Here is a 20,030-nt window from a genome sequence, read left to right on the forward strand (position 1 = left end):
AATGGCAATAACATATCTTAATAAGGGGCCACTTTTTTGTGATACATATAATTCTGCCATATAGTCTAGGAGTACCCTGTATGTCTACTCCATTTACTAATGTATACCTACTTTTAGCACCTTGTTTTGCATATAGTAAATACTCCAAAAACATGTTGACTGGATATAAGGAAAGAAGACAATATTAGGATATTTCCAGTGGGAAAACAGAGGAACACACAAGATGGCCGATAAATTTGGTTATTTATGAAGAGGGAACAAAGGCAAAATTAAAAGTGACTAGTTCTGACCCTAGAAGCCTAGAGGGGAAAAGTGGTACCATTCTTAAAAAAAAAAAAAAAATGGAACCCAAAGAAGAAAAGACTGGTTTGAGAAGATGACGATGATTTAATTTTTTTTTTCATTTGAGAAGATGATGCCTCCCATTTTGTTGTTAGTGAGCTTGTCATTATTTTATTGCGAGATTTTAAAAATAGAACTAACTTTGGTCTGCACAGTCTTTGAAATGGTTACATTAATACTTTGCAAGGTCTGTTCTTCCTTTAAAGGATGTGCATGGAAATGGTTGTGTTTTACGATACAATAATTTAGGGACCAAGCTAGAAAGGATTAAGGAAGGAGAGATAAATATAATCACTTTCACATTAGATGACTCCCACCCACTATTCCCTGCTGAACTCCAACACAGTTTCTTTTAGGCTGTGGCCCTTAAAAATCAATGCTTTTATTCTTCTTTTGTGAAGCACTTCTGAAAACTATGATTACCTTAGCCAATCTCCTTTCCCTAAGAGAATAGATAAATATTTTCCTCTTTTCTAAGTTCTGCTACTCAGGATGGCAGCAGCCCAGGTCTTGGTATGTGAAACACCTACCTCTGCATACCCGGCAGCAGGAATCTGGAACTGAGACTGGAAATGCACAAGTTAATTTGGGACAAGTCTTGAGACCACAATACACATTACCCTCCTGCCAAGGAGAAATAGAATTAAAATCAGAATGATCTGGGATAATATTTGTAAAGGCTTATCTCAGTACCAAGGATATAGTAAGGACTCAAAACATGGTGCTGCTCTCCCATAGTCAGTTCTAGGTACTTCCTTCATTTCACTATGCATTTTTTTTTTGCTTGCTTACTATTTCTCCATGCCAGAAATTAAGTCTGAGAAGAGTTAGCAAGCCAATCCAAGCATCCTGGTTGGTCCCAAGTGGTAGAAAGTATTCTGTGAGGGCTGATATGAGCCTTTAAACCATCAAATATAGTCTTGCTTCTTCCTTCTTTGTAAACTACATCCCTTGGTTCCCATTACACCTGAGATGGATGTTGGGAGCATAAGGGCATGAAGATTTAGGTCAAAACTACTGTTTGTAACATTCAATAGAGTACCTTTTTCAAACCAGAAAAACAGGCTCTCCTTGAGGTAATACAAAATTATACAAAATGGTCTGAATTATGCAGCTCAATCCAGTGCAAGACAAGAGAGAGGATTCAATTTGCTTGCTGGTTACATCTGTCCTTGCAATCATTTCCATTTCCTAAATTCTATCTTTTGAATGGTGTTCCTTAAACCTTTCTCTTAGTTCTTAGAAGCATATCCTTCTGGGACTAGAAGGTTTGCTGAAAGCTCATTAAGAAATCAAGGTCACAATAAAACTCTTCCATATTACTGAGATACTACAGGTTTACCATAAATCCCAAAGGGAAGTTTCTAGAAATTTCCTTAGCTATCCAGTGCTTAATGCCCCTTACAAGTATTGAAGTTGTTTCTATACCTAACTTTATTCCTTAATGCTTCATTTTAAATATCCCTTTTGTACTCCATTTCCTAGTTTTATCTATGCTATTCTCTGGAGTGCACAATTAGGTAAAGACAGAATGAGTGTATTTTATTTGTGAACTATATGCAGTTCTTTCAATAAGTGATGTCACAAGAATTATTGTAATTAAGCATATATAGAATTTTCTCTTTGTAGTACACCAGGAATTATCTGGTTAGTAAAATACTTCAGAGATGGTAACCAATAGATACCACATTTTTTTGTGAATTGGATCGAGTGGCCCTATCCAACGACAAGGGCCCTAGAATGCCAGGGAATTTTCTACCAATAATATTTTCAGTGCTTCAAATAGTTATGACTCCCCTAGACGAAGGCTTAGGTGGTATAACCATTATCAAAAGGAGTGAAGATCAAGTCAAACAGATCATCATCACCCATTTAAGCAGTCTTACAGCTTTAAGCCTGGGACAGAACTGGGCCTGAGCTCTTCAAAGGAGTTGGTAAAAATTGAGGAGTTTGGATTGGCAGGGAGGTTTATGATTGAATATAATTTATCTTTCATTCAAACATCTTACAATGTAAGCTCAGAGGAAAAAACACAAATAAAGAGGAAGCTTTCTTATTTGGGGAGGAGTTGGCAGGGACACAGAGAGGCAAGGTCTTACCGAACAGCTGCACTGGGTGCACTGATTGGGTTGCCGGTTCTGAAAGAGCCCTTCAGCCACGAACAGCTCCCCGTGTTGATAAGTAGTCCCATTGTACTCACATGACTTGCTGGTCACCTTACTGTTCACTGGGGGTAAGGAGTCTTCTGGAACAGGGTGGAGAAAAAAAAAAACACATAAAGTATTGAAAACATTGCAAAGAATTTCATAAATCCCAACAGCAGATGGGGCTGTACTACATAGAGGGAGTTAAAGGACAATCCTTGCTTCAGTGGCTAATGATTTCACATAGCACTAAAACAGCCGACAAAAATAGAAGTTGACATCATCATCCATTCATTCTTTTATTTATTGGGCATTTATTGAGCACCTACTATGTGTCAGGCATTGTAATAAGCATTAGAGAGAGAACAGAGAACAAAGACAAGGTCCCTGCATTGATGGAGCTAATAGTCTTAGATAAATAAGATATTAACTTGCCTGAAAGGAAACAGTCCATGTTATCTCTTTTAAATCTTTTCCACCTATTCATTCAGAAGAGGAACAGTCTATTATAGCTACCATAGAAACTTTACCTTCTATTGTGTTGTTTTTTTGAGGTGGGTAACCAGGGATTGAACTCAGGGGCACTGGACCACTGAGCCACATCCCAAGTTCTATTTTGTATTTTATTTAGAGACAAGGTCTCACTGAATTGCTTAGCACCTCACTGTTGCTGAGGTTGGCTTTGAACTCGTGAATCACCCGTCCGCCAGCCGCTGGGATTACAGGCATGCACCGCCTCATCTGGTTTCTATTGTGTTTTATATCAGTTCTTGGATGCTTGTTCCGGCCTCTGCAGGTTTTGCTTATTGTTAATCCCTCTACCAAGATTGCTCCTTCTCTCCACTCTCTTCCAGTTACTGAAATCCTAACTGATACAGGCTCTGTTCATGTTTCCTTACCTCCACAAAGTATTCCCTAATAATCCCAGTCCACTGTCAGGAACTCTCAGGGAATAAGATGTCTAAATCACACAATTCAATATTTGAATATTATTAGAACTCATTTGATATCTGAATAGTTAGAACTCATATTTGTGAATCATGGTAACCTAGAAAACCATTTACAAAGAAGCTTCACATATATTGTTATAATGGAGCCTCAACAATGCTGTGGATCAAGTAGGGTAGAGTCTTATCCTGTTTTTCATTTCAGGGAAACAAGTAACTGAGATTGAGTGACTTATCTGAAGTCACAAAGCTAGTGAATGGTAAAAAGAGGAATCAATATCTGGTCTCCTGAATCTAAAGTTCACCTTCTATCAACCAATATATGCATGTGTATGTATTACTTTTTTATTTTATTTTTTATTGGTTGTTCAAAACATTACAAATCTCTTGACATATCATATTTCATACATTAGATTCAAGTGGGTTATGAACTCCCAGTTACTAATAGGGCATTATGTAAAAATGTGGATGTGTAACCGATGTGATTCTGCAATCTGTATATGTATTACTTTTTAAGAACCAGGATTCTCAAATGTCTCTTTCCTCCATGGAGTCTACTGTAGGGTTACCATGTAGCAAAGGGTCAATATACTCAGTGAGTTAATTCTAAGTGAATGATCTCTAGAAATCTTTTCACTGTGTTTCCTTCAGTACATGATACATGTATACGCACACACATCCACACACAAACATACACACACCAAATAATAATGAACATGTTCTAAGATTAAACTGATCATTGATTTATGAATAATCAAAAGGCACAAGCAGAACTTGGAAAACGCCTGCCACAGGAAAGTGAGAGAAGAAAACGAGTTGGGTGTTTCATTAGAAGCTAAGAGAGTTGGACCATCCTTGCTATCAATCAAAACTATGATGAATATCAGTTTAATTTATGTGGACAAATTATACCTCCATATAACTTCTTTTAAAAAACAAAATGAAGCCCAATGTGGTGGCACATGCGTGTAATCCCAGTGACTTGGGATTCTGAAGCAGGAGAATTATGAGTTCAAAGCCAGCCTTAGCAATTTAGCCAGGCCCTAAGCAACTTTACAAGATGCTGTCTCAAAATAAAATATAAAAAGTACTGGAGAAATGGCTCAGGGGTTAAGTGCCTCTGGGTTCAATCCCTGGTAGCAAAAATTTAAACAAAAAAAAATGAAAATAATTCCCAGAATGTAATGGAAATGATTGATAAATAGCAATCATTTCTATTTTATTGTGTGATAAATGCTAACAATACCTACAATACCCATAATAATAATATAACAATACATGAGCCCTAACTCAATGCCATGCACAATGGAGAGTTCTTATGCACACATTATTTCATTGCACTTACTAATCATGTTCTAATGTAGACATAATTGTGCCCTTTTTGCAGATGAGAAAAATTAAGGCTTAGAAATTGATTTGTCCAAATTGATTTGTCAAATAACTTGTAATTTGGCAATACCTGGATATTAATATCTGACTGATTCTAGAATCTTCCATCCTAGCCACTATCAAGAAGGGTACTGACCACTTCAAGTCTATAACAAGGAAGAGATCATTTAATTTGAAACCCAAACCAACAAAATGTGAAGGCTGTGTTGTCTCTCCACCACCATGTGGCCCCAAATATCCAGAAAACATGTATTTTCCTTCAGTTTCAACAATTAGAGTAATAATTAAATTTCTATACTTTGCAGCATTTAAAAATTTTTCCTTAATTTTGCTTTAAAAAGAAGTCTCCACTCCAAGTAAAAGTTTAACTTATACTAACTGTCCCTTTCACTGGGCTAAGAATTCTAGCTTCTGCCTATATGTGCATATATCCAGACAGCAGGAATGAGTAAAACTCATCAGAGAAAAGACAGGAGCGGGACCATTTGCTCACGGGATCTAATTATTCCAAATCTCAGACTTTTGTGATAAAGAAAAAGTATGATGATCTACAAAATAGTATTTGCCATGGCTTTGACAGGAGCCAGTAGATCTTTGGAATGCCCTCCTCCAGGAAAAGTTTGGAATTATTTAGCCTTAAAAAATGGTGTTGGAGAAGATAATGCTAAGTGAAGTTAGCCACCCCCCAAAAAAAATGCCGAATGTTTTTTTCTAATATAAGGAGGCTGACTCATAGTGGGGTAGGGAGGGGGAGTATGGGAGGAATAGACAAACTCTAGATAGGGAAGAGGGATGGGAGGGGAAGGGATGGAGCAGAGGATAAACAAGGATGGTGGAAAGTTATGGACATTATTATCCAAAGTACAGATATGAAGACATGAATTGGTGTGAACATACTTTATATACAACCAGAGATATAAAAAATTGTGCTGTATATGTGTAATAAGAATTGTAATGCATTCCACTGTCACTTATTTTTTTTAAAAAGATCAATATTTTTTTTTAATGTGGAGCTGGTTTTGTGGCTCAGTAGTATAGCCTAGCACATGTGAGGCACTGGGTTTGATCCTCAGCAACACATGAAAATTAATAAATAAAATAAAGATACTATGTCCATCTACAACTAAAAATATATTTTTAAAAAATGTGCATCAATTTTTATAATTGGTTTTCCACTAAGGTATAAATGGCAGGGCAACTGTGGAGTGAGTTTTTCTACTGGAAGCAGAAAGTCTTCCTTAGAATAGTCTTGGGAGTAACCTGGCATTGGAATCTATTAATCTACTCAACAGGAGACAGGGAGAAAGCAAGGCAGGAAGACAAATGAGAATCAAAGAAAAATAAAGCAAATATGGTCAAGCTTACAAATAGTGTATGCAATAAAATTATCTTAACATCTTCTCACTTATCATTTTACTCTTTGAACATCCTTAACAGTGTAGGCAGGAAATTATGAAAGTGAGGCCCAAAAGATTTAACCTACATCATACAACTGCTTCCTAGGCACTCCTCTGCCTTCAAGCTTGTATTCTGTTTGCAGAATGGATGTGAAACCTTAGGGATAGGATCACTAGGTCATAACACTAGCTTGGGCACCAATTTCCATAACCTTGCACTTTACCTCTTTGGGGCTCAATTTTTCTAAGAATGGGGTATGAGACTCAATCTCCCCTTGCCTCTTTAGAGGGCCAAAACAGTATGCTTCCCAACCACAGAAGCAAGAAAAGCCACCTCAGTCTCTACCCTCTCCTTTCCCAGATTTTCCAAGGTGGCTGGGCTTCTAACCAACTATCCTTGGAACACATTCAGTGTTCCTGGCCAAAAACTGGCAGAAAGTCAGTCTAAAGCCATGCTGGCTCCAAGACCCCTCAGGAGAATGCTACAACAAAAATGACCAGGCTACATGATGTCTAGCCTTCCCATCTCCCCTGTTTCCGGTCAAATTCCCACAGTGCACTATAAAAAGGAGAGGAGGAAGAACATCACACAGTAAGCAAAGCAGCAATAAGGCATATTAGTACAAATGTGATGAGAAAAAAGCACTTCCCCCCGGGGCGGAAATCTTATATGTAAGCAGAATGATTTCTGAGGTGCTCAAAAAGCACCATTTATTCAAATTATCTCTAATACCTTTTCTCTCACTGATGCCTAAAATGGCTGCATTTTTACCATCAATTTTTGCAATCCCAAGACTTTCCATGAGAGGCTATGCATTGTCAGTAACATCTTAGTGGGAATAACCATGTTCTAGATTTTTTCTGCTCTTCAAAGTGCCTGGAAATTTTTACCAAAAAGTCTGTGGTCCTACCCCACTTCCTTTGGTACATTATTCTTTCCTTTCCTGGTACTACCCTTATCCCCACTCACTGGAACCCCAAGTCTTCAATCTGTTTGCTCCTTTCCCCTTTCTCCCTCCACCCTCAGATTTCCATTTTCTCAATGGGATGGTTCTCAGCTAGTATATATCCAGTTCCAGATCAAGCTCCCATTATGACAACATAAATTAAAAACTCTCCAGAGCTTCGGGGGATCAGTTGCTAATTTCCTCAGTGCCAAGCTGTCCCTTCTTTAGACATTGCAATCATTGCTCTGGCTTCTACTTCACTTTTGATAGCTGAGCCTCATTCTAATGTTTATATGGTACTCTGACATTTTTACTAGCACATCTGCAATCAACTGGTGGGTGCAGGGATGGAGGAAGGGAATGGAGATAAAGGCTTGAAAGAAGAGGTTTATACTCCCTTTAGTTTCCTGTGAGGTACAGAGAGAGATGCACATGTAGATCCATCAAAATAGAATTGTATAATCCAATTGAGGAGAAAATTGTAGAAAGGCTGGGAAATGACCTCGTGGAGTAGGTCACTGCTTACAAATTGTGTTTTTCAGCTCTGTATCTCATCATGATGCAAGAGAAAACAACTGAGCCTGGTCTCTGGGGTCTGCAAACATTGGATCTCTAGGATCACAGATGCTACGATCTGAATGTTTTTGTTCCCTCAAATTCATACATTGAAATTCTAACCCTCAAGGTGATGGTATTAGGAGTTGAGGCTCTGGGATTTAAATGCTCTGCCTTCATGAAATCAATGTCCTTATAAAAGGCCTAAAGTGGCTTGTTTACCCCTTCTATCATGTGAGGTTTCAGAGAGAAAGTGTCCTCTAAGAACTACAAAGTGGACCTTCAGCAGACACTAAATCTGCTGGCAACTTGATCTTGGATTTCCAAGCTTCTATAAATGTGAGAAATTAATTTCCCTTGTTTATATTCTACTCAGTTTATAGTATTTTGTTATAACAGCCCAAAGGGACTAAAACATGCACTTTGGTATGTTTCTGATTTGTGATCCTGGGAAGACTACTTAATCTCTTTGCACCCAGGTTTCCTCACCTTAAATATACTTTGATAATACCTTTGATAAGTCTGACACAATGCCAGGTTAAAGCTACAAAGATAAAGAAGATTCTTCTCTCATTTCAATAGGATAATGTTCTCATTAGAGGAGGTTTTAAAAGGTGATAAATAGTAATGTATTTAAATAACATGTAAAGGTTCATAATAGAAGAAGTCAAATATTACAAACTGCCACATAATATCAAGTGGGAAAGAGTATCTTGGGATTAAAAATTCTATTTGTCCCTAATATATAAAGAGTTCCTAGAAATCAATTAGAAAAAGGCAAATGATCCAATAGTAACAATGTGCAAAGAATATAGACAAATGACAGAAATGGCTTTTGAAATAAGGAAATATGTTCAATTTCTTTTTAATTCCTCCCTCCCTCCTTTCCTTCCTTCCATGCTGAGGATTGAACCCAGTGCCTCACATGTGCTAGGCAATCTCTCTACCACTGAGCCAAAACCCCAGCCCCCAATTTCTTCTTTTGTGTTTTTTAGATATACATGACACTAGAGTATATTTTGTCATATTTACATAAACATTGAGTATATCTTAATTCTAACTGGGATCCAGTCTTGTGGTTGCCCCTAATGTAGATGTTCATTGTGGTGTATTCATATATGTACATAGGAAAGTTGTATCAGATTAATTCCACTGTCTCTCTTATTCCTATCCTTCTCCCTTCCCTTCATTCCCCTTTGTTTAATCCACTGAATGGAAAATATGTTCAATTTCATTTGTAAGATAAATATAAATACAAATTAAATCTGCATCAAGATACCATGTTTTTCTTTATATCAAAAAAAATCCAGAAGTTTGAGTAATATACTCTCTTGGAAAGGCTGTGAATAACCGATAAAAACAATATGGATGACAATTTAGCAAAATCTACCAATTTGAAATACACATACACTTGACACAGCAATTTTTCTTTTAAGAATTCATTCTGCAGATATATTTACTCACATGTGAAATATATAGCAATTATTCATTACAGCATTGTTTTTACTGGCAATACATGGAAACAACTTCTATATCCATCACTAGACACCTGGTTAAATTTGTGGTGACTCATTAATATAATGATATATTATGTAGTTATATAAAAGAATGAATATGCTCTCTATGCAGTGTGATAGAAAAATATATTATTAAATAAATAAGGTGTAAATGATGTGCACAGTGTACTAAATTTTATATAAAATAATATAATTTAAAAAGACTATGTATTCATTTTACTCATATTCTCAAAAGAAGACCTGAAAGATATATTAAAATGTACTATAAGTTACAGGGGAGTTATTCTTGTGGGAGTAAGATAAGAATAGGTAGGATGTGAGGCAGTGGTGAATCAGACATCTGAATATATATATATATATATATATATATATATATGTGTGTGTGTGTGTGTGTGTGTGTATACCTATGAATATATATATATATATATATATATATATATATATATATATATATATGAACACCTACATATGCATTCACATTCTTGAATTATAGAAATGTATTTCTCACTCAAAAATTAAATTTAAAAACTATGTTTGAAATAATTTTACTTGGAAGGTCATAGGCTAGACTACATGACCATTTTAGATCTCTTCTAACCATAAAAAAAAATCAGTCTTCCAAATCTGGTCATCAGAAGCCCAGATCTGTTCCTACTAGTCAGATAGACCATAGTTAAGATTCTGTGTTCTCAGTCTTATTTTGATGAAGGGGTTTTCTCCTAGCAACACTATTTAGTGCCTCTGGGAGAAGATGGGGCTATTGCATTGCTTTCTTAAATAGTTTAAAGTCATTATACAAATTTGGGCTGGCTTTTAGGCCTTTAAATGCAAGGAAAGTAGAAGTAGAGGTACTGCTTCAAATCGGTCCATCAGCTGAACTGGTGATGCCTACAATCTAAGTCCTTCTTTTCAGAGCTCCAACCAGCATCACTTCTTTTTGCCCCTTGATGTGATGACATAACTGGATCTACTTTTCTTGGGCAGAGTATTATGATTTCCAGCTCTTTCCCAAACTTTCTTTGACCCACTACATTGAAGTCCTGCTAGTGGGCCTCAGCATTAGTCCCATTAACTAATTCATACTAGGGGTTAATGGAAGACAGAGTCATATTCTAGATAATTATATTGTGATATGGGCATTTGAAAGTGCTTTATCCATATTAAGGTTGTAGAACACAGAGCAAAGGGTGTGAAACTCCAGAACTTAGAATTTATGTGAGAGAGCTTGCTGAAATTGTAACTACCAAGATCTGTGCTAGTGAGGGGAAAGGCCTTGCTTTATAATGTTCCATTTGTATTCAACTAACCTACTTAGTTATTGTTTATTATCTGAATTTTGTATTCAATTAACCTATTTAGTTATTGCTTCCCATCTTTGAGCTTCAGTTCCCCTGTCTGTAAAATTGGGATAATAGTACCTGCCTCACAGGTGAAAGAAGCAAAGAAGATAAGATATAGAATGGGCTCAGCATAATACCAGATACATATTAGTGTTATAGTCTATCATTTATATCTTATAGCTAGCTATGAATATGGGATTTCTGGATGGAAGAAAGCAGACTGGTAAGGGAAGAGCTACGGGGTGACCTAGTCCTGTCAGTGACCATCCTCTTCCCACACTAGAGATCATGCTCCTGAATAAGGCTGATGCTGAACTCCAAACGAGCAGTAACACATTTTAGTCAATATTCTGTATTTTAACTTAGAAATTCTCAACCCCTGCACCATAGTGACAGTACTGTTTTCACCCTCATGCAATTATTGTTTATCTGCCATACAGAAATTCTCAGAAATTGCCAGACCTTGAGTGGTGACTAAAGAGTCACTTCTGAGCCATCAGATTCATAATATGTGTTTTGGTATCACATTATGCTCCAGTTCTAAGTTGACACCATCTGTCCCATGCCCTCAGGTCAGCAGGAGGCCAATCAGGTGTGATTTTTTGGCCCAGCATTTTCATTATGGCCAAAGGCATTTACCAAACTCATATACTAGATTCTGCTTTGGATTTCCTGAGGGCTCAGACAGGTGGACTTAAGGGTAAAAAAGGCCACAAACATATTTGTGATTATGAGTGGTCCTAAAGCCAAGGAGAAGAAAGAAAAATTGAGCTCCTCAGACAACTGTCCCACTGTAAATTAGCCATCATTTCCAATCTCCCCTACTGTTGCATGTTCTCCAAAATTGCTAAACAAAAGTGATTCTTGATTGGTTTAAGTTGCATCTGTTTTGATCAGTATCTAAGCTGCTTTTCAAAGAGGATTTTACTTTTTCCCATTTAGGATGCCTCTCCACTTCGCCATTTATCCATCTTGCTACTTCCCACTCTTCATGGTCCAGTTCTAGTTTCACCTCTGCAAGGAAGCCTCACCTATTTCTGCACATGATGGTTTCAGTGGAAGAAAGAAAAATGAGCAGTCAGTAGAGCAGATTACTGCCAATATGGTAGAGCTTCCAAAGGCAGCAAGTTCGCCATGACCTACACTCTCTTCCTTTTGGTACTACCAGAATGCCTGATATACTCCCAGGTTCAAGCATTAGTTAAAGCAGATTTTTAATAAATTTGTAGTAATGGGTACAGAAGACTGGAACAATTCCCTAATATAGAGCAATACCAGGTCAGGGGACCAAAATAACAAAACAAGATCCCAGTTTGCACCCAAATGCACTGGCTATAATGAAAAAAAAAACAATAATAAGAAGCATTGGCAAAAATGTGAAGAAATTAAAACCCTCAAAAACTGATGGTGTGAACGTAAAAACGTGAAATGGTACAATAGCTTTGGAAAACAGTTCAGGTTGTTTTTCAAAAAATTAACCCATACAGGTATCAGAAGAATCAGCAATATCACTGTTAGGTATTTTCAATTCTCAAAAGAATTGAAAGTTCAGAAACAAACAGATACTTGTATATGAATGTTAGCAGCAGCATTATTCACAATAGTCAGAAACAATCCAAATATCCATCAATGGATGAAAGGATAAGCAAAATATGGTATATTCACATAATGTATATATTCGGTTATAATAGATGAGGCTTGAAAACATTATTTCATTATGCTAAGTGAAAAAGCCAGTCATAAAATATCACATATTGTAGGATTCCATTTATATAAAATGTCCAGAATAGTCAAAGATGTACAGACAGAAAGCCAATTTGTGGATACCAGAACTGGTGTAGAATAGGCAATGACTGCTAGTAGGTACAGGACTTCTTTTGGAAGAATAATGAAGATATTCTGCAATAAGATAGTAATGTTGGCTTCAATATCTTGTGAATATACTATAATCAAATATACTGTACACAAAAGAGCGAATTTTATAGCATGGAGATTGTATCCCCATCAAGCTGATACCCAAAAAGTTAAACCACTAAACATTCTACAATACAGACAAAAAGCTATGTATCAAAATGGGAGGGGCATAGACACAATAAAGGTGCTTTGTAGCATGGTGACAGGGAGGCAGGTAAAGAAGGGAAGTTACAGGGCTGTGGTTGTGGCTCAGCAGTAGAGTGCTCACCTAGCATGTGCAAGGCCCTGGGTTCGATCCTCAGCACCACATAAAAATAAAATAAAGATATTTTAAAAAGGGAATTTACTAGCAAATCAAAACTACACTGAGATTCATCTCACTCCAGTTAGAATGGCAATATCAAGATACAAATAATAATAAATGCTGCTAAGGATGTAGGGGGAAAGGTATATTTGTACATTGCTAGTGGGACTGCAGACTAGTACAACCACTCTAGAAAGCAGTATGAAGAGTCCTCAAAAAACTAGGCATATAACTCCCATATGAGCCAGCTATCACACTCCTTAATATTTATCCAAAGAAAAAACCTAAAATCAGCATACTACAGTGACATACACCAATTCTTATAGCAGCACTAGCTGAATTATGGAATCATAATGTACCTAGGTGTCCATCAATGGACAATTGGATAAAAAATGTGGTATATATACACAATGGAATTCTACTCAGCCATAAAGAAGAATGAAGTTATGTCATTTGCAGGAAAATGAATAAAATTGGAAAGCATCATCCTAAGTGAGATAAGCCAGACTCAGAAAGTCAAGGGTCTTATGTTTACTCTCATATGGAAACTAGAGAGAAAAAAAATGAAAGAAAAGGGATTTATGAAAGTAGAAGAGAGACTAGTAAAATAGAGGGAGAGATTCTTGGGGAAGAAGGAGGAAAAGGAAAGGGGAAGCAAGAGAGAATAAAACAAAACAAAATATGCTATATGCTCATATAAATATGTCACAATGAATTCCACTATTATGTATATAATTATAATGAACCTATAAAATTAATTTAAAAAGAAAGAGAGAATCACAAAATGGTAGGGCGTCCAATCCTAAATCATAAGTTTGCTCCATGTCCCCTGTCATGGGGATCCACTTTGGAGGTGGAGTGGGTCTGTCAGACAGCTGAACTAAAGAAGACTGATAGACGAAAGACTTTGCTGCTTGGAATATTCAAGAAGACTCTGTGTGGGCCCACACCTTCAGCAAGGCTAGTGGCTTCCCTACTCCTATCCCCAGCCCAACCCCCAGTGGGATCCCAGGCCAGGAAATTCTTGTAGCAGATTCAGCAGATCACTCTACAGCTAAACAGACACAACATTCTGTCCCAACCAAGAAGGTGGCGAGTGAGAGGAAACAGTCATCTGATGCTCCAGCTGGAGAGAAGAGAGTAGGAGAGGGCGCTGAAAGCTCACACCCTGGTCTGATCCCAGTTGTCCCCCTCCTCATCCGGACCCCATCTGCATGCTGTTTTTCATCCCATTTCCGTTAATGTTTCAGCTGCTGTCAGTCAGTAGCTGACCCTGCCTGAATATGCAGGCTTGTTAGGCAGATGGCTGGGAAGGATGGTTTGAGACATTGTGTGAGAAGAGCCCATGTCTCTGTGAAACCAGGGGTGTTTGCCAACTGGACCTAGATTTTTTGGCGGGGGGTTATTTGTATTTTTGGTTATGCCACTGCCTAGCTCTGTGATGGGACTCCTGTTATTTTGCATCTCTCTCTCTCTCTCTCTCTCTCTCTCTCTCTCTCTCTCTCTCTCTCTCTCTTTACACAATACCTTTAATATATATTATGTGGTGCTGAGGATCAAATCCAGTGCCTCACATGTGCTAGGCAAGTGCTGTACCACTGAGCCACAGCCACAGCCACAGCCCCTATTTTGTATCTCTTGTCCTCAGTTTCTAAAGAACTTTCTGTATTTCTGAGTGTGTGTGTGTGTGTGTGTGTGTGTGTGAGAGAGAGAGAGAGAGAGAGAGAGAGAGAGAGAGAGAGAGAGAGAGAGAGTTGTGTTGGGATTAACTATTTTACCTGCTTCTGCTTCACAGAGATGTAATTACTTTTTAAAAGGTTCAGGGAGTAACAGAGCCATATGCAACACAACCCACTGATTACGGATGCATCCAGATAACTAAGTGAATTCCCTATGAATGCAAAAATATTTATGGTTGTGTCCACTCTGATCATCCAGGATTGAGACATTACTATGTTCCATGTGGACTGTGGCAACTTAGAAAAGGCCCTTGGCTTGGGATTTGTTGCCTTCCAGGTAGCAATTCTAGCCTTGCAGTGTCAGTCATCTGTCTGGGAGCAAGCACAAAAGGGCTGAAGCCTCACAGATGGAGAAGCATCACAGCAAGGTTCAGCCAGGGTCATGAAGTACATCTCAAAGATGTCTCCATCAAAGATGTACCTCTTGGCTCATCAATGCTCTACCAGCTGGTCTGGGCCCCTGTGAGCTCCTTGCTAACTCTGCTCTGACTCATGCGAGACTCAACCACCCCCACAGACTACCCTTGGCTTACTCATATCCTACTCAGACCCAAGGGTCTGTCAAACACATTTTGATATCTTACAGCAATTGTAATGGTCTATCTTTCCCCTACTATCTAGTGCCTGACAACAGGTGTATCTCTTTCTAAATTATTAAAACCCACAAAAGAGATACAGCTCATATTTTGTACTTCTCCAACTTCTGCTGACTCTGACACTAGAACAGAGCATAGCATGGAGGAACAAACAAGGTATATGCTTCCATGTTGAGAGTCTATTTTTAGATTCAGTAAGATATAAACATAACTATACAGGAACAATGTGGCTTATTATTTAAGACCCAGATAGATGGAAAGAAGTAGTGTGACTCCCAAGAGTGATTGTGAAACGAGTTACAGTATTTGAGTGAAGGAGAATGTATACATAGACCTTCTCTGGGAAAAGGGTCAGTGGATTCTACAAGACTCTCAATGTGTTCTAGGATGCAAAAGAGGTGCCTTCCCCATTGAAATGCAAAGGTAGTACCAGTACGAGAGCTCTGAAAGCAACTCTGATCCATATTCTAGGGCTCTAGAGTTCCACATTCTAGGGCTCTAAAGTTATACAAACTCATTTTCAGCTTTCTGTGTGATGAGAGCACTTACTGGTGGATGTTTCTCACAATCCACTCTTTCAGAGGGAACCTCTATGTTCTTCCCTATCCAAATTTCTTCCACTCTACTGAACAGCTTTATCATCAGCTCCATTATTCAGCTCATGGACCATTCCAATCTCATTACATAAGCCTCCTAGGATTTCTCACATATATCCCCAAGAGAAAACTGGAAATGGCCTTCTCTTTTGACAAAACAGAAATGAGGCACCAAGATACAAGTGGGACACTATTCTTTAGTGCCAGAGCAAGGAATCAAATTTAGGTTTTTCAATTTTACTTATAGCCACAAAACATGAGAGTTAGAGAAGCCCAGGAAAATCCAGTCCAATAACTAAGGAAGACACAATACAAATCCCACTGTATTCAGAGGCTAAACTGCTCAAGCTTAAATCTTCATCTGACCTTGGATTGTGTAGCCCAACAAAAAGAAACCCTTTTACAGGGGATCTGATAGGTTTGTATTATTCCTTTGCTACTAGACTATGGATTTTTTAAATTTCTAATAACCAAAAGGTATAACAAATGGACTTGTGATTGCAATGAAAATGCTAAGTCTACTGTTCTGCATGATGCCTAATTGTTAATGACAGGTTTTGTGGTAACATGTGTCACTCATTGCCTTCCTCCTCTCCCTAAATAAATTAAGAATGAGTTCTACTATTACTTGGTTAGTTCTAATCCTTTGGGAACCAGGCTTTTTTTTTGAAGGTCAATGACCCTTTGAAATGGACAAATTAGTCACTACCCTCAAGCAGCATTTACAGAAACAATGTGAGGCATCTGGATGAGACAGTGGGGAGTTCAGTGGAGCATTCCTTTGTATTGCCTACACCAGCATTTCCCAAGTCTGCTGTGCAGAGCACTAGTAGCCCACAAGATGTTCTGTGAAAACAAAATTCTGTGATTCAAATAGAGTTGGAAAAAAGATCCATAGTCAATATTCACAGTGCCCCTCTCAGCATGTTAAAGGATATCAAAAGTCCCAGAGTAAAGAAACCTGTTGAACTACAACTTAGCATTTTCTTTGACTCACTTTACCAAACCACTGGGAACATTTTTTTTTTCACCTGGGTAACAACTAAAAGGATCCCAGGACCACCCCCTTGGAAAGTGCTGCCCTGCACCACATCAAATAAGCAGATATTTTGAGGATATGGATATTTGCCATCTCATGGACATTATTAACCACTGAATTGAGGATCCTGTTCCCACCCTGAATTACTCCACTTTCAGCTAAAACCAAACATTATTTCTAGATTCAGCATCTCTTGTAACTCTTTTCTTCTTTCATTCATTACCAAATCCATTAAATCAAAGGGGAAAGCCCCCTCTACTCCATGGAACACTAAATAGTGCTTATAAATGAAACCTCACATTTTGCCACCTGCAAGGATAGCCCAATGTTATCTACCACCTGGGGATACAAAGAAGTCAAGCCAAGGAGTTTCCATTTTTCTTGCATATGATGAGAAGTTAGTGTAGTGATTTAAACAGTGAAGTGATTTAATGAGATTTTTTTTACATTTTTGAAAGAGTATTATGGGATGATTGGAAGAGACAATGAAGTTGGAAGCAAGACCTCCCAGAAAGTGATTGAAAAAAACCTATTGCTATCATATCACATACAAAAGGGAAGAAAAGAGGCATTCAGTACTTGAAGATTGACAAAAGTTATCCTCAAACATGTATTTTGTCGTGTTTAGAAAACTGTTAGCATCAGGCCTCAGAAAGTGGTCCCTGGGGGCCACTGGCAGAGTCTGCAGAGAAAGTGGTGGCAGAAAGGGCTCCAGACTGCTGGAACAGGGGGAATACTCTTAGGAAAATGCAATCTCCCTCTTCCTGGAGACAAAAAGAGGCGACACATCTGCCATGTCATGGAATTACTATAGAAAAAGAGAAAGTATCATGTTTATTCTCCTAGGAAATCATTTAAGAACCAAAACCCAAAGGTCTAATGTTCTCTCTGATATGTGGATGCTAACACACACACAATAAGGGGTGAGGAGGGGAGAATAGAAGTTATTAGATTAGACAAAGGGTAATAAAGGGAGGAGAGGGGGAAATAGGACTAGGAAAGACAATAGAATGAATCTGACATAAGTTTGCTATATACATGTGTGAAAACATCACAGTGAATCTCACCGACATGTACAATTAGGACTGGGATCCTAATTAGAATAAGATACACTCCATGTTTATATATCTAAAAATAACAAAAAATAAAACAAGCTAACATATTTAACACATACATACATACATACACACCACACACACACACACACACCCACAAAACCAAAACCAAAGCCCCTATAGGAGGGAGAATAATTTAGGTACCAACATACAATACAGAGAAAGGAAAGGAAAGGTGTTACAGAATTTAAATTCAAAAGAACTCCATTGCTGATTGCCATGGGATGGTGACTACTATTCCTCAGTAAACAGTAGTGTCAAAGGTGAAAAAAAGTCAAAGATTAACAAAAATCTGAAACTCAGATTCTTCTTTTGGCAGCCAGATGCTCCTACAATGACCCAAATTCTCATATTAGTGCAAAGTTATTGAAGGGAAAAGTGATTGTAGTGGTTGGGGATTAAGCAAGTAAATAAAATGTGTTAACATCTTGGATTTACCAAGGCTGGAGAAGCAATGAGGTTCAATCATTGTTTTCAGACTGGGATTTCTCAAAAGGAGAGCAAGTAGACCAGAGACTAGTGGGAGTGGTTTCAAACTTCACATATCACTTCATCTTTCACTGAGAATCACATAACAGAATGAGAGATGTCACTGAGGAAAGACCAGAACATGCAAATAATGTGAAGGCATAAAAGAGCTTGAAGGTCACAGTTCCAATAATTGCAGTAAACACACAAATATATTAACAACGAACATTTATAGACTCATACTTTCACTGAGGAACTTCAAGTTCCTGTTCATTAGCTCTTTTCTCCCTACAGCAACCCTCTGATGTAGGTATTGCTGTTATTTCTCATTACAGATGAGAAAACTAAAGTTAGGAAATGGTCAAACCAGAATTGGAACTAAGGTCTGTGATCCCCAAAGTGGAGTTGAACTATATTGTTCTATGGATGTAGGCTGCATTATCTGAAAATACACGTAGGATAAAATAGCCACCTACACAGAATCTTTTCTGTCTCTAATGGCTTTTCCCAAGTTCTTTCACCTTAAATGGTTGCAGAGAGGGAGGAAGAGAAGGAGGAGGCTATATTGTCTTAGGCTGTACCTATGTCAGAATGGAATGACAAAAAGAAGGAATATTTTAAAAATGGCACACGACTGAAGTTACTGGGCTAATGGAATAACCTGAAACAGAACAATTCTCTTTTACAGAACCTGAAAATGTCATCTCAGACACCAGCAACTCTCTCCTCAAAGTGTGGTACAGGGACTAGCAGCATTAGTGAGAGATAGTTAGAAATGCAAAACTTCACACATCCACACCAGACCTACAGAATCATTGTCTGCACTTCTATAAGACACCCAGTAACTCATGTGCACATGCAAGTTTGACAAGTGCTATTCCAGGCCTTCTGGTTTTAGAGCTCATCTTATTCAGAACCTTCAGAGATGCCTTATAAAAGAGTCAGATTCTCAAAGGTTGAGTGAGTATTGAGAATCCTGTTCTCCTATTTCTGGACACACACATGCAGAGTTGGTTTAAAAAATGTCTCATTCTAGAGGTAACCTTAAAACTAAACTACCTGCTATAACTTTTGTCTCTAAAAGTTTACCCATCACTGTAAGAAATGGCAACATGTATTTATCCACAGACTATTATCCTGGTAAAGTGAAGGTATCTAATCAAAATAATAAAATGACTGTAAAATTAGAGTGATAGTTCTCAATGGGGGACAATTTTTCCCATAGGAAACATTTGGCAATGCCTGGAAACATTTTTGGTTATCACAGGTGGGGGAGGGTGTTACAGGCATCTAGTGGGTAAAGAAACCCTGGATAGAGGAAATAATAGGCACGAATGATCTAAATATTCAAAACTCAGCTCAGGAGAAAGGGAGCCTGAAAGATCTTTCTCAATTTTAACAGATTTAGATTAGACACTGAAGCTCTAGCTGCCCTTGAAAGAGTGATGTGCTCCTTTGAGCTTTTCTTTGACTTAAAATAATTCTTCAAAACTACACCACGTAAAATGAACTGCTCAGGAAATCATAATACACACAGAAAAAATATCTTTATTATAAATATACTAGTCTTCTATCCTAGCATCAAATAAAACAGGAATAAACAATACCTACATTTTCCCTTTTTTGCAACACACAGTATATAGCATGAAGTAATTAAAAATTTTTAAAAAACCTGAACCAA

The 20,030-nt window shown here is 37.8% G+C and overlaps 1 protein-coding gene across 5 annotated transcripts in view; it reads right to left on the reverse strand.

The window, feature by feature from the left end:
- Positions 1-20,030, reverse strand: part of CHRDL1 (chordin like 1) — a 111,475-nt gene that overhangs the window by 43,333 nt on the left and 48,112 nt on the right. For 3 of the 5 annotated variants that reach the window (XM_081277666.1, XM_081277664.1, XM_081277662.1), the window contains exons 5-6: positions 2,442-2,587; positions 873-966 (exon numbers count right to left, since the gene is read on the reverse strand). In XM_081277666.1, the coding sequence (XP_081133792.1) occupies positions 873-966; positions 2,442-2,587 (240 nt within the window). The remainder of the gene's footprint in view (positions 1-872; positions 967-2,441; positions 2,588-20,030) is intronic. The other 2 variants (XM_081277665.1, XM_081277663.1) reach the window with 1 other exon arrangement.

The sequence above is a fragment of the Spermophilus citellus genome (assembly GCF_964194105.1).
Source record: "Spermophilus citellus genome assembly, chromosome: X".
Lineage (NCBI taxonomy): Eukaryota > Metazoa > Chordata > Mammalia > Rodentia > Sciuridae > Spermophilus > Spermophilus citellus.